At 41.2% G+C, this 15,030-nt stretch overlaps 1 protein-coding gene across 2 annotated transcripts in view; it reads right to left on the reverse strand.

Moving 5' to 3' along the window:
- Positions 1–5,731: 5,731 nt before the first annotated feature.
- The window catches only part of LOC109467723 (leucine-rich repeat and IQ domain-containing protein 4-like), a 19,147-nt gene continuing 9,848 nt past the window's right edge, over positions 5,732–15,030 (reverse strand). For both annotated transcript variants that reach the window (XM_019765775.1, XM_019765774.1), the window contains exons 5-12: positions 14,941–15,017; positions 14,527–14,697; positions 13,805–14,102; positions 13,398–13,543; positions 12,948–12,997; positions 12,609–12,764; positions 8,669–8,754; positions 5,732–7,386 (exon numbers count right to left, since the gene is read on the reverse strand). In XM_019765775.1, coding sequence (XP_019621334.1) covers positions 7,363–7,386; positions 8,669–8,754; positions 12,609–12,764; positions 12,948–12,997; positions 13,398–13,543; positions 13,805–14,102; positions 14,527–14,697; positions 14,941–15,017 — 1,008 coding nt within the window. In that variant the 3' untranslated portion in view covers positions 5,732–7,362. The remainder of the gene's footprint in view (positions 7,387–8,668; positions 8,755–12,608; positions 12,765–12,947; positions 12,998–13,397; positions 13,544–13,804; positions 14,103–14,526; positions 14,698–14,940; positions 15,018–15,030) is intronic.

Genomic DNA, 15,030 nt, shown 5'->3' on the forward strand with positions numbered 1-15,030 from the left:
CTACCAGACAACTGCCTAAACCTACGGCCTATTCCACAGGATTGTAAAAGTAGGGATGTTTCTAAAATATGCATTTACTCCAATATCAAAACAGCTACGGTAAAAATAAAAAGACGTGCATCATCCCGGACATAATGCAACACCACATGCGAAATTACACAGAAATGCGACGTACGGAAGAATGCGTTTTGGCTGCGAACATCTTCCAAAAAACTTGGCATCTCTTAACCATGGGCAAAAACATCTGGAACCACTTATAAAAACCACCCCGTATCTGCATGAACTTTTTTTGCATGACTGCTATTCCAAACAACGCGTTTTTCTGGACCATTCCAATTCGCCTCGTAATTGTAGGGGTGCGTCTGCGATATTACATTGACCGCGAAAGCAGCAACGGCAAAAATACACATTCGTGCATCAACACGGGCATGCCCGCAGACGGCGTATAAAATTGCGTGCCGATTACACAAAGAGAACCCAGTGTTTTGACTGCGAACATGAAAAATCAGCCGATTACAACACTCCGTCCGGAGGTCCTGACCTCCTTCACGGAGTAACAATTACAACCATACTGTTTTCGGCCATACTGTAAATCGTACAAAATTATGAGCGAATAGATGCCGTGCGTTGCAAAAAAAGTCTATTTGGAAAGCGATACTAATGTCATAGAATGCCGAAATCAATTCAGAAAAAAACGAAAATGTGAAGAAATGAAAATGAAGAGTCTGCCATTCCCCATACCATACTCCGTGTTTTTAGTCATTTGTTCAACCTTTATGACCACGTAGATTTCATAATGAGGGAAAATTTTTCTTTTGCTAAACTTTTCTTTATTCGCAGGAGGATGTCTTCCATATAATCAAATCAATATTGCCTTTTTCGCCATACCATAATCTGTGTGTGTTCAACCTTCATAAACGCATAGATTTCATAATTATGAAGGCAACGTTTTGGAGGAAAGTTGCATCAGTTTTTGGGGTTCCAAGAGGATGTGATCCATATAATCAAATCAACATGGCCTATCATATAAAAGTAAAGCTGGGATGAGCATGTGGGATTAACACTGAGTGAAGCGACTGGACACGGGGATTTCTAGATCTAAAGGCTTACGACAGAGTTATGGAGGCTGGCGTCTTCATTTAGGCCGTGTTCATGTGAAGTCACCCAAGGCGCTTTACACGTGGTTTACCCCGAAGCCGGTTTCAAGTGGCTCCATGTGAACGCTCCGAAATCACATTGAAAGCGCCTCGATCCCAAGCCACTTCTAGAGGTGGTTTCGAATCGGTTTTCCCGCATCACGATTTGCGTCTGAACGCAATGTGATTTCAATGTGACTTCACTTGGTCATGTATTACGGGGTGATATTTCTTTTTTTATATGCAATACCACATTTTACGTGTCAGTACTTAAAGAGAAGTAATGGTCAAATAATGTCCGTTCTAGGACGAGCTTCACCGCCTCTGGCGGGACCACGTCGGCATTCGGCCGAGATACGCTGGGAGGGGGGCACCAGCAAGCAGGTCGTTGACCTCTGACATTAATAACACGCTACCTTGCGTGTTTTCATCAAACAACAATGAATGTAGTTTTGGAGAATCGTGATCGGGCACGTTTTAAAAGGAATGTATGGCACGTGGACCAGATGTGAGGAATGTGAGTTACCCGAATCGCGGTTTGGGTGACTTCACATAAACACGGCCTTAGGTGGGTGTACCATTATCATGGAAGGGAACGACAAGCCCAGTGAAGCCCCAGTTGTCACATATTCACTAATATGGCCTCTTGAACACTAACCCTAACCTCCCCACCCCCCATGGTTAGGACTCACTACTGAAATCATAGGCTATATATATATATATATATATATATATATATATATATATATAAGCCAGGGGACTGTACTTAGCCCAGTGGGCCAAAAATGTACAACTAATTTCTTGATGGCTCATTTTCTTTCGCTCACTACTGTGATGAGTCTATCCCCAGCTAACTGCACAGTGGAAATTCATACTGTGATAGATTAGAATGCAGTAATCACCACCATGCTTTCAGTCCTCTTACCATCCATTTGCACCAACTGACAACGAGTGCAGATAGTTATGTATTATGCCGTCTGCTTCACAATGAAGACAAGTCTTTGCTCCGCGTGAAAATGATGGAGAAACGCACTGTTGTTCCAGTTGAAATGCATTTCAAGGTGTGTTCTACTGTCGTGGGACAAAATTGAGTTGTTGATATGAGTGTTCTCTATGTTGATATCAATCTTTAGAAGGGAAGCGCTGCGAATTCTGATATTTCAGACCTCCATGAAATATTTATATCTTGTGCAATCTTCTTTTGCAATGCCCTTAGTTATTGTGCAAAGGGGGAAAAATAGCAGCTATCAGCTGTCAAGGAGGACATGTAACGAAAAACACCTGCGAAAACAGATGAAGTCATTAATGACTTTCTCCACTACAACCTGACCTAAGGGCCATGCGGAAACACAGACGCACACATGGACAGAGAGAGATAGAGAGAAAGAGAGAGAGAGAGAGGAGAGGAGAGACCAAAACTATACCTCCATTTTTCATGGAGGTAAAACTATAAAAAATATTTTTTACAAAGATACGATATACGGCGCAGATTAGGCCATGTTGATTTGATTATATGGATGACATCCTCCGGGAACCCCAAAACTGATGCGAGCGCGCGAATAAAAAAAAAGTTTTGCAAAAAAAAAAGTTGCTTTCATGAAATCGACGTTGTTATGAAGGTCCAACAAATGACACAGAGTATGGTATGGCGAATAATCTACTCTTTAAATTCATTTCTTTGCATTTTAGTTTTTTGTTCTACTACGTTCTACGACGTTGGAATTGTTTTCAAATATTTTTTTTTGCAACTTTCGGTATATATTTGTTCATTTTTCAACTGTTTTGTACAATTTACAGTGTGGTTGGAAACTTTTTTTTGGAAACGGCCGAAAATTCATGCGCGCGCGGATGTCATCCATATAATCAAATCAACATGGCCTTAGTTTGATTACCTGACAGTGTCTATGCTCTTCGTGGTGTCAAGCAAATGCAACATTTGACAAACGAACGTAGAGTACCACATCAGAAATTCGACATTTCCCCCGACAGCAGCCATACTATTTCGATCTTGCAGATCACATAACACTACTCCCCAAAGCAGTATATAGTAAAGTGGATTCATTCCACAAGCTCACCGACATCTTGCACACGCAGTCGTCCCTCAGTAAGACATCTGGAGCCGCATAGTTCCCGTTTACATCTTTTATTCAGCCTGTCACACGACCGGTTTCGCCTGTGTGGCTTCTTCAAGTGTACAGAGGCTACAGTGTAACAGGCTGAATAAAAGTTCTAAACGGGAACTATGCGGCTCCAGATGTCTTACTGAGGGACGACTGCGTGTACGAGATGTCGGTTAGCTTGTGGAATGAATCCACTTTATAGTGGGGCAGATAACATCAAATTTTGGAGGAATCTTTCACTTTGTGATTTTTGTGTCATTTGGTCTTTAAGTCTGTATGTATGTTTGATCGTACCTGCAGAAATGATCTGCTTTGGGGAGTAGTGTTATGTGATCTGCAAGCTCGAAATAACTGACTTTCACTTCGTGATACAAGCACCAAACTTGGTACAAATACTCATGAGACATTACTCTTTTGAAAAAGTACGCGGGCCACTTGATTTGACTTTTGGATCCCCCTAGCGGCGCTTTTTGGTACTGCAGCCAGCCTTCCGGGCTTTGTGTCTCCTGTTCTAAACATGCTACAGTCATTATTTTTATGTGGTAGAAAGCTGTTAAAGTAAGAAAGAAGTGACGTACATTTGGTGTCTCTAGCTGCTTGCGTTGAACCTACAGAGGCGTTTTTTGCCGGTGCACAATTTGCTTCAAGGGCGCTTTTTTTTGCTTCGGAAGGTCGGCTGCAGTACCAAAAAGCGCCCTTGGAGCAAATTTTTTTCACCGGCAAAAACGCCCCTACAGTTCCAACGCAAGCAGCTAGAGACACTAAATTTACGTCACTTCTTCCTTACTTTAACAGCTTTATACCACATAAAAATCATGACTGTAGCATGTTTAAAACAGGAGATACAAAGCCCGGAAGGTCAACTGCAGTACCAAAAAGCGCTGCTAGGGGGCTCCAAAAGTCAAATCAAGTGACCCGCGTACTTTTTCAAAAGAGTAATGTCTCATGAGTATTTGTACCAAGTTTGGTGCTTGTATCGCAAAGTGAAAGTCAGTTATCTGCCCCACTATACTATTTCGAGCTTGCAGATCACATAACACTACTCCCCAAAGCAGATCATTTCTGCAGGTACGATCAAACATACATACAGACTTAAAGACCAAATGACACAAAAAAAAAAGTCCATAAAATACATACAAATATCGGGAGTGTACATACAATATAGTCACTGGAAGTTTGTTCCAATCATGATGACTGAGAAATTGAGCTTGTGCGGCCTTCTGAAAGTGAATTTTTGGAGCAAGCTTCCCAATTGCCCACTTCGGGCATCTCTATTTGCATCTCTGTGTTTTATTTTTACATTTCTGTGCTTTTTCCTGAGCTGACATCACTGGATGACGTCAGATCAGGAAAAAATACAGACATGCAAAAATAAAATGTAGAGATGCAGATCACCTGCCAGTACTAGCTTGTGCTGACTTTTCCAAGGTTGGGCATTAGAATTTCGAATGTAACAGGCCGTGAACCGTGCATATTTATTGTTAATGTGTCTGTTAGCCAGGTAGTACACACATGTACTAGTTATGTCAATTACAATCAGCTAAAGTCATATTTTGGTGTCATGATCTCTTCCAGTCATTGCCACAGCACGTGGTTCGACGAGGAACGTCCACTGGGCCTCCTCGTTTCTAGGAACAGCTACTGAACGGATGGATGGTCGTCAGAAGAACAGCTGTATCTATCCATCATGGAGCGGCCTAATGGAGGAATCCCCGTGGTGACAGTAGGTCTCTGAATGACTCTAAATCAGATCTGTAAGCTTATATACGTCACAGGTATCTACTGATCAACACGCTGTTTCTAATTCCTCTCTATCTGTCTCTCATGATTAGGACATATTGATTTGATTATACGGGTGACATCCTCTTGGAATCCCAAAACTGAAGCGAGCGTTTGGCAAAAAAAGTTTCCTTCATTATGAAATCTACGTGATCATAAAGGTTGAGCAAATGACTAAACACACAGAGTATGGTATGATGAATAATGATACTCTTAATTTTTATTTCTTTACATTTTCTTCTTTTCCTGAATTGATTTTGACATTAGTATCGTTTTCCAATACTTTTTTTGCACCATACGACATATATTCGCTCATTTTGTTTGATTTACGGTATGGTCAAAAACTTTTGTTTGGAAATGGACGAAAAGGCATGCGCGCTCGGATGTCATGTCATCCATATAATCAAATCAACATGGTCTTATGGGTATATACGACATTTTGTAGAGCAAATAATGAGTGAACATTTCATGATTTTAAGAGGATCAACGTGAAGTACATTACGCACCTTTTGTTTGCGAGTTTGTGTTTGTACAGAAGGGATTACCCACCTTTAAAGTAAACTCTTAATCAAATTGGGGGATTTGAGATAAATAAATATATATCAATATAACCTCATGATGAAATCACATTACATAATATTCGTTTCAGTGATGAAACATTTTCAGGTGTTTTTTCAACAAAGTTTTATTACCCCTTTAGCAGCGAGACAGACCAAACTGCAAGCTTACAATAACACCTAGTTCTATCAAACACACAATACATATGATTTTCGTGTGTCTTTAGGTAATCTCCAAGCAGATCCTAGGGTGGCATGAGACAGTATCAAATTGTCCAGAGAAGGTGGCGTGTTGGACCCTCTTTGGTCAATTTGATACTGTCTTATGCTATCCTAGGATCTTCTTGGAGATTACTTAGTATTATTAGGAACGTTTCTAGCTACAATTATGCAATATGATATACCTGGTGATAATATGAAATATGAAGGTCTTGTGAACAGAAAACTGTGGACAGCCGCCATGCATCAGCACAACACGCCTGCGGGAGATTGATTGATATATGATAATCTATTAGTATATAATAATCAATATTCATACAGCAAATACATGTTTCACTACTGGTCTAACTTTCGTTGTTGATGTAATATCTATTCTTACTTCTATACAACATATGTATAATTCAACATTATTTTGAGATATTTTAGAAAAAAGAAAATAACAAGGTAATATTTGGTTTACAGTATTAACACTTGATTATTGAAAGGGATAGTATGTCAGAAACGTAACTACATTGTAATATAGAACCTTAGTAAGCCTACATATACTACATTCTTAATGCTCAAAGTATATTTTCAATGATCCTTGCTTGGTTAATGTCGCTATCAATGTAATTAACACTATTCTGCAACTTTAGAAAAATTCTGTAACAAATATGATGACAACATGAATATGAATCTTAAATCCATTGTTCAGCTGTCCCTTGACTTGACTTGGTTGCAGAATATCATGAAATACTTGAGTAGAACAAAATGCATGTTGGTCACAAAAAACTACGAAGTCAACACTAGCTAGTGTCGGATACTAGTCTTATCCGATACACCTCCAAACCTACTAAGTTTACATGTATATACAACACAATTTTGTGGAATTCTAGAGTCGAGCAAAAGTCACATTTAACCTCTGAATATCCATGTTCATCATCCGGTCCTGTCAATGAAAGAATTGGCCACAAAATATTAAAATTCTAGTTGAGTGGAGCCAAATGTGGGTAGCAAGTCACAATAAACTGCAAATACTATCGTTATACTAGTCCTATTTCATAAACCACTAAACCTGCCCATATTACAACACCACAAGCACATAGCTAGGAAAATAGAAACAATGGAACAAAAACTGAGTGCCGTTCCGATACTTACTACATTGTTCATTTATCAACACCTACTAAGGCCACACAATCTGATAGTTCTTGGTTCTTAACAGCATTTTGAGGTCATCACAACCACTTTACACATTGTTGCTAAATGTTAATGACAGCTTCTTGATACAATATCAGCTCATGCCTCTTCACAGGATGGTCCAAACGCAAGAAAATTATATAATTTTAACAGCTTTCAGTAGAATTATTATCAGTTCGCGTATTTTTGTCAAAGTTCATATCGTGCGGACACGATTCATGCATTTTCATGCTAAAAAACCTCAAACGAAACTAAACCAAACTAGCAGATATTAACTAGCGAACAAGCAGAATCTTCAGTCGCAATTAATTGTTAATTGCAGCAGTAGAGACACGTCAGTGGAATAACTATACTGCAAGCCATTTGTCTGTAACGTTACTTCTTGCTGGGTGCCGCGGCCTGTGATAAAGATAATAAAATGAGTAATATTTCAATAACTCTATTTCAACGATCACTTTTACAACTGTTTAATATTCAACCCATAAGCTGCTTTTGTTGAATACCTGTAAGGTTAATATTTACCTTCGCCAAAAAGGTTATGTTTTTGTAGGCGTTCGTGTGTGTGTGTGTGTGTGTGTGTGTGTGTGTGTGTGTGTGCCAGCACGATAACTCAAGAAGACTAAAATGGATTGTCTTGATATTTGGTAGGTGGATAGGTCTTCATGAGACGTGGAACTGATTAAATTTTGGGCCCCCTAGCGGCTTGTTATGGTACTGCAGCTGAACTTCCGGTTTTGATATCTCGTGATCTAGACATGCTGGGGTGACGACATTTGGATGGTAGGTAGCTCTTGTGCTGGGAAAGAAGTGATGTGAGTTTGGCCTCCCTAGCGGCTTGCTCTGGAACTGCAGGGGCGTTAGATGAAAAATATTTAAAGGCGGATAACTCTAGAACCGATTGATGGATCGTCGTGATTTTTGGCATGTAGGTAGCTGAAGTGATGCTTAACATAATAATATTATAATTATATTTATAATTATAATTATATTAATGTAATTTGCATAATTAATGAGGAAATTCTATAAATCAGCTGCATTCCATGATAGGACTATTCAAGCTTGTGACATATGTAATTAAGAACGGCAGAAATACAGGCAGATATCGATTATGCAAATGAAGACTTAATTTGCATAATTAATGAGAAAATGTTATATTTACTCGTACATAGTGGTAACTGCCTGGAATTTCATACTTGGGATATTTGAAAGTTATGTGAAGGTGAACATAATTAAACATAACTTTTTCAAATAAGAACTCATTTGCATAATTTATGAGGAAATGCTATAATGGCATTCTTTGATAAGATAAGACTGTCTTCTGGTGTAGAGTATGATCAACAGATATAATTGATGCAAATATAGGATCCTATTTGCACAATCAGGGGGATTAATCTATAATTTCTTACTCATAAAGGCTAACATCATTTGGCGAAGGTATGAGATCGTGGAACTCTAGTTCATGTTGAAATCAACAGCGCTTCCCCAGCTCTCTTTAACTGATTGTATTTTATGGTACGAGACGTCGGTGAAAATTGCCCCACTTTGCTGTAAGGTTTCTAGGTACCCAAAGGAACAACGAAATGATGAATTATAATGATGATGATGACAAAAAGACCCATTTCTAGATAGCAAGGTATCTAAAGGGGCCTGAAATTGTCAGCTCATTACGTAAGTGTTGTACCTTCATCTTCTTCACGGTTATAATGGCCTGTTGAATCTGCTCCCAACCAAACCTGTCCTTCACAAGCTGGAGCTGGGCAGCACAGTCTGGACAGGGGAGACAAACACAACTTACAGATTGTCTGGTAAGGCCACACCGACTTCATTTTATTGATGACATCCACGTGCGCATTGATTTTCGCCTGTTTAAAAAAAAAGATCACGTTCTACGAGGCTCTAGGTCTCTAGACTAGGACTCTAGTCCATGGTAGTTAGTGAAAATACGGAGCTGGTTGTAACTATGGATTGGGTGGCACTCAGGCTACCGAACGAGGGCAAGAATTCGAACTGGTGAAGATTCAGAAATTCCAAAAAAGTCAGCATGTGTCGGCTTGTCGTATACGTCGCTATGTACTACCACAAATTCACAATACCAGCTTTGCAATCCTGTATTTTAGTAGCATTTTTATTTTTGGCCTGAATTTTTTTATTCGCCCGCGCGCACTAGTTTGCAGGTCTTCAGAGGATGTCATCAATAAAATTAAATGGATGTGGCCTAACGAATAATGTGTTTGATTATGAGTGTGAGATCAGTAGTGTGTATAAAGTATAACTATGGAGTTGTTACCCTGGAATGTAGGTCTGTCCTCCGGGTTCTGACTCCACCATGTCTGCATCAGTTGACTGACTGCTGATAATGAGTGTGAGAGCAGTAGAGTGTATAAAGTATAACTATGGAGTTGTTACCCTGGAATGTAGGCCTGTCCTCCGGGTTCTGACTCCACCATGTCTGCATCAGCTGACTGACTGCTGATAATGAGTGTGAGAGCAGTAGAGTAGTATAAAGTATAACTAGAGTTGTTACCCTGGAATGTAGGTCTGTCCTCTGGGTTCTGACTCCACCACGTCTGCATCAGTTGACTGACTGCTGATAATGAGTGTGAGAGCAGTAGAGTGTATAAAGTACTATGGAGTTGTTACCCTGGAATGTAGGTCTGTCCTCCGGGTTCTGACTCCAGCATGTCTGCATCAGCTGACTGACTGCTGATAATGAGTGTGAGAGCAGTAGAGTGTATAAAGTACTATAGAGTTGTTACCCTGGAATGTAGGTCTGTCCTCTGGGTTCTGACTCCACCACGTCTGCATCAGCTGACTGACTGCTGATAATGAGTGTGAGAGCAGTAGAGTGTATAAAGTATAACTATGGAGTTGTTACCCTGGAATGTAGGTCTGTCCTCCGGGTTCTGACTCCAGCATGTCTGCATCAGCTGACTGACTGCTGATAATGAGTGTGAGAGCAGTAGAGTGTATAAAGTACAATGGAGTTGTTACCCTGGAATGTAGGTCTGTCCTCCGGGTTCTGACTCCACCATGTCTGCATCAGCTGACTGACTGCTGATAATGAGTGTGAGAGCAGTAGAGTGTATAAAGTATAACTATGGAGTTGTTACCCTGGAATGTAGGTCTGTCCTCCGGGTTCTGACTCCAGCATGTCTGCATCAGCTGACTGACTGCTGATAATGAGTGTGAGAGCAGTAGAGTGTATAAAGTATAACTATGGAGTTGTTACCCTGGAATGTAGGTCTGTCCTCCGGGTTCTGACTCCAGCATGTCTGCATCAGCTGACTGACTGCTGATAATGAGTGTGAGAGCAGTAGAGTGTATAAAGTATAACTATGGAGTTGTTACCCTGGAATGTAGGTCTGTCCTCCGGGTTCTGACTCCAGCATGTCTGCATCAGCTGACTGACTGCTGATAATGAGTGTGAGAGCAGTAGAGTGTATAAAGTATAACTATGGAGTTGTTACCCTGGAATGTAGGTCTGTCCTCCGGGTTCTGACTCCAGCATGTCTGCATCAGCTGACTGACTGCTGATAATGAGTGTGAGAGCAGTAGAGTGTATAAAGTATAACTATGGAGTTGTTACCCTGGAATGTAGGTCTGTCCTCCGGGTTCTGACTCCAGCATGTCTGCATCAGCTGACTGACTGCTGATAATGAGTGTGAGAGCAGTAGAGTGTATAAAGTATAACTATGGAGTTGTTACCCTGGAATGTAGGTCTGTCCTCCGGGTTCTGACTCCAGCATGTCTGCATCAGCTGACTGACTGCTGATAATGAGTGTGAGAGCAGTAGAGTGTATAAAGTATAACTATGGAGTTGTTACCCTGGAATGTAGGTCTGTCCTCCGGGTTCTGACTCCAGCATGTCTGCATCAGCTGACTGACTGCTGATAATGAGTGTGAGAGCAGTAGAGTGTATAAAGTATAACTATGGAGTTGTTACCCTGGAATGTAGGTCTGTCCTCCGGGTTCTGACTCCAGCATGTCTGCATCAGCTGACTGACTGCTGATAATGAGTGTGAGAGCAGTAGAGTGTATAAAGTATAACTATGGAGTTGTTACCCTGGAATGTAGGTCTGTCCTCCGGGTTCTGACTCCAGCATGTCTGCATCAGCTGACTGACTGCTGATAATGAGTGTGAGAGCAGTAGAGTGTATAAAGTATAACTATGGAGTTGTTACCCTGGAATGTAGGTCTGTCCTCCGGGTTCTGACTCCAGCATGTCTGCATCAGCTGACTGACTGCTGATAATGAGTGTGAGAGCAGTAGAGTGTATAAAGTATAACTATGGAGTTGTTACCCTGGAATGTAGGTCTGTCCTCCGGGTTCTGACTCCAGCATGTCTGCATCAGCTGACTGACTGCTGATAATGAGTGTGAGAGCAGTAGAGTGTATAAAGTATAACTATGGAGTTGTTACCCTGGAATGTAGGTCTGTCCTCCGGGTTCTGACTCCAGCATGTCTGCATCAGCTGACTGACTGCTGATAATGAGTGTGAGAGCAGTAGAGTGTATAAAGTATAACTATGGAGTTGTTACCCTGGAATGTAGGTCTGTCCTCCGGGTTCTGACTCCAGCATGTCTGCATCAGCTGACTGACTGCTGATAATGAGTGTGAGAGCAGTAGAGTGTATAAAGTATAACTATGGAGTTGTTACCCTGGAATGTAGGTCTGTCCTCCGGGTTCTGACTCCAGCATGTCTGCATCAGCTGACTGACTGCTGATAATGAGTGTGAGAGCAGTAGAGTGTATAAAGTATAACTATGGAGTTGTTACCCTGGAATGTAGGTCTGTCCTCCGGGTTCTGACTCCAGCATGTCTGCATCAGCTGACTGACTGCTGATAATGAGTGTGAGAGCAGTAGAGTGTATAAAGTATAACTATGGAGTTGTTACCCTGGAATGTAGGTCTGTCCTCCGGGTTCTGACTCCAGCATGTCTGCATCAGCTGACTGACTGCTGATAATGAGTGTGAGAGCAGTAGAGTGTATAAAGTATAACTATGGAGTTGTTACCCTGGAATGTAGGTCTGTCCTCTGGGTTCTGACTCCAGCACGTCTGCATCAGCTGACTGACTGACTGCTGATAATGAGTGTGAGAGCAGTAGAGTGTATAAAGTATAACTATGGAGTTGTTACCCTGGAATGTAGGTCTGTCCTCTGGGTTCTGACTCCAGCATGTCTGCATCAGCTGACTGACTGCTGATAATGAGTGTGAGAGCAGTAGAGTGTATAAAGTATAACTATGGAGTTGTTACCCTGGAATGTAGGTCTGTCCTCTGGGTTCTGACTCCAGCATGTCTGCATCAGCTGACTGACTGACTGCTGATAATGAGTGTGAGAGCAGTAGAGTGCATAAAGTATAACTATGGAGTTGTTACCCTGGAATGTAGGTCTGTCCTCTGGGTTCTGACTCCAGCACGTCTGCATCAGCTGACTGACTGCTGATAATGAGTGTGAGAGCAGTAGAGTGTATAAAGTATAACTATGGAGTTGTTACCCTGGAATGTAGGTCTGTCCTCTGGGTTCTGACTCCAGCATGTCTGCATCAGCTGACTGACTGACTGCTGATAATGAGTGTGAGAGCAGTAGAGTGTATAAAGTATAACTATGGAGTTGTTACCCTGGAATGTAGGTCTGTCCTCTGGGTTCTGACTCCAGCACGTCTGCATCAGCTGACTGACTGTGATGACGTCAGGCGGGCCTGTAGGCACCAGGGTCATGTCAGGTCGTTGTCCTGACGTCACGGCAAGTCTGATGAGGGCTGAGTTTATGGCATCTGCAGATGCGATGATGGAAATTTGATGAATAGGCAAATATTATACAAGTATTTCCATACTAAAATATTACAAATATGAAATATTGCATTTGATGATCTTAACTCTGAAAAACTCTGTGTGCAATGAAACTTTACCACGAGATTAAGATGCAGTGACATCAAGACAAAAAAGGATGAACTCACTTCCGTATGGATCTGCTCTGGTGATCATCTCCCATAGCAGCACGCCAAAGCTGAAACCACAGCACATCATTTTAGAAATTTATAGAAACCAACTAAAGGATAAAACTATCACTCAATACTAAGAAGTTTGAGAAGTTCTCAGATTAGCCATTTGCCATCTTTCTTTCGCTTTGTATGATAGTAGATGTTTGACTGCAAATTCATGTCCGAGGACTAATTCAGTAATCGCAGGAACAAAAAAAACGTTTGGTATAGAAACAGACAATTAATACACAGAGAACCACTGATAACTCCTAGGAAACTACAGGTAAAAACTACTCATGGAAGACAATTTTGTATTTCGTCAGTGGAAGATAAAAGTATGGTAATAACGTAACCTGGAAGCAAAAGAATTGTTTATTTCTGTTTCATTTTGTTACTTCATTGAAAGATAATGATATTGACCAGTACCTGTAGACATCAAACTTTGGGTTTGGAGCGAGGTTGATGTCAGCGAAGTACTCCGGCGGCGCATGCGTGATTGTGCTTCCTTCCGGACTGGTTTGAGTGACGACACGAGATTTGATCTTCCACTTAGACATGCCGAAATCTGAAATCTGATTAAGAAACAAACATGAGTCATTTGATATGAGTTCGAAGCACTTTTTGTCTTTAATTATATTTGTTTGCAATCATCGGCTTTGTTATAATAGACCAAACAAAAGGTTCGTTATTTGGCTTCTTCAGACTGGCACAAGAAAAGATACGCAAAAAAGAAAAATGTAGAAGTCCTCATTCTCATAATCATTCCTAAAATTTGTAAAAATTCACACACAGATTCACAACTGACCAAAGGTCCACTTGTTTTTTTTTATTACCTTTACGTGGAAGTCTCCATCCAGTAGCACGTTCTCTGCCTTCAGATCACAGTGGAGAATCTGCGGGTTCTGGCAGTGCAGGAAAGTCATCCCCAGGGAGATCTCGTGCGCCATTCTCCACCTCAGGGCCCAGGGCACGTCCACATCCCGCAGCAGCCCGGCCAGAGAGCCGTTCTCCATGTAGGGCATCACGATGGCGAAGTTTGGATCCAGACAGACCCCCAGCAGACTGATGACGTGGTCCGAGCGGCTTCCCAGGTTCAGTTTCCTCGCTTCAGAATACATCACTTCCTGCTCACTTTAGGAAGAACGGCGTATCGAAAAGGAGTTAATACAACGGGTATCTTCCGTAGATGCAAGGAAAATTGTTTTGCTCAGTTTCCTTCTCTTCTCCAAACATGACCTCTGACCTGGTCAATTACCTAAACCAGACCGTCTCTCACTGTTAGGTTACATTATTTATTAATTATTATTAATTTGCAATTTTGTCGTAGGAGGGATTTAGACTCCTGTGACCATTATGTGAATGTGTTTGAGTAAGAATTAACAAAGCAGACCATATGCGAAGGTACGTAACATTGTGCACTTGCTTTGCAAATGTTACTTTGCAGACATCTTTCGTATTGTCTATGAAAGCTCACGAAGACCATCATAAAAAAATGTGTAGCATAAGGGAAAGATGACGTTAGAGCAAGGACGTGGGTCTGTAATCAGTTCCTGACCTTCCTTCAAGTTGGCGGGTCCACAAACATTTGACGGCCACTTCCTGTCTCCAGTCAAGATGTCGAGCTTTCATCACGTAGGCGAACCCCCCACGGCCGAGAATGGACTGTTCCTCCAGTCGTTCATAAGGAATGATGGGGAACTTACTATCAACCGTAACACTGGGGAATCTAATCGAAAAAAAGGATAAGTTGCACCGCATAAATCAATTAACTAAACATCTTTTTTATTAATTTACGAGATTCAATAAGATTCTAGTACGTTAAATTACAGATTGAACAGAAGGATATCTTTGCATTGTCAAATTACCTTTCTACATATGCATCTACATCATTACTAGGAAGAGCCCTTTGATTTGCCTCAGAAAGTTTATGGTTTAAGACAATGTTTTGCACTTTTGAATATTCTGGCACCTGTTCTGTAGCTCATCAGCCCCTCGGCCACCAACAGCACCACCCTCGTCCAATCCATGTCCTCTGCGAGTCGGTGTCTGATGATTAAAG

The sequence above is a fragment of the Branchiostoma belcheri genome, unplaced genomic scaffold (genome assembly GCF_001625305.1).
Source record: "Branchiostoma belcheri isolate BF01 breed outbred unplaced genomic scaffold, Haploidv18h27 scaffold189, whole genome shotgun sequence".
NCBI lineage: Eukaryota > Metazoa > Chordata > Leptocardii > Amphioxiformes > Branchiostomatidae > Branchiostoma > Branchiostoma belcheri.